This window comes from Sinocyclocheilus rhinocerous, unplaced genomic scaffold (assembly GCF_001515625.1).
Source record: "Sinocyclocheilus rhinocerous isolate Xijiao unplaced genomic scaffold, SAMN03320098_v1.1 scaffold4199, whole genome shotgun sequence".
Taxonomy (NCBI): Eukaryota; Metazoa; Chordata; class Actinopteri; order Cypriniformes; family Cyprinidae; genus Sinocyclocheilus; species Sinocyclocheilus rhinocerous.
The window spans coordinates 1-345 of NW_015658763.1; the positions used below are offsets into that span (position 1 = coordinate 1).

A 345-nucleotide genomic window follows, 5' to 3' on the forward strand; every position below is an offset into this window, starting at 1 on the left:
CCCCAAGCCCGGTGGGATTCCAGAACACGCACTCGCCCGCCAGTTACCACCCCACCCCGTCACCCATGGCCTACCAGGTACAGTTTTGGCCACTGAAAACAAAAAAAAAGCAAGTAGTTGGTTGACACTGTATGTTTAAGAAACCAACTATTTGGAGTAGTGATGCACCAAAATGATTTTTTTTAGCAAACCTGAAATTAAAGTTTTTATTTAGTGAAAATAATGTTTATATAATACAAGGTTATTATAGTTTTTAATTTTTTAATTAGTTTTATTTCAATTCAGTTTAGTTTTTATTAGTTTCATTAATATTGTTGTTAGTTTTAGTTTAGTTTTTATTTTGTG

General features: G+C 33.0%; 1 protein-coding gene across 1 annotated transcript in view; it reads left to right on the forward strand.

The window, feature by feature from the left end:
- Nucleotides 1-6: 6 nt before the first annotated feature.
- Nucleotides 7-345, forward strand: part of LOC107723001 (transcription elongation factor SPT5-like) — a 7,687-nt gene continuing 7,348 nt past the window's right edge. Inside the window, exon 1 of the mRNA XM_016531503.1 lies at nucleotides 7-77. Within this exon, the coding sequence (XP_016386989.1) occupies nucleotides 66-77 (12 nt within the window). The 5' untranslated portion in view covers nucleotides 7-65. The remainder of the gene's footprint in view (nucleotides 78-345) is intronic.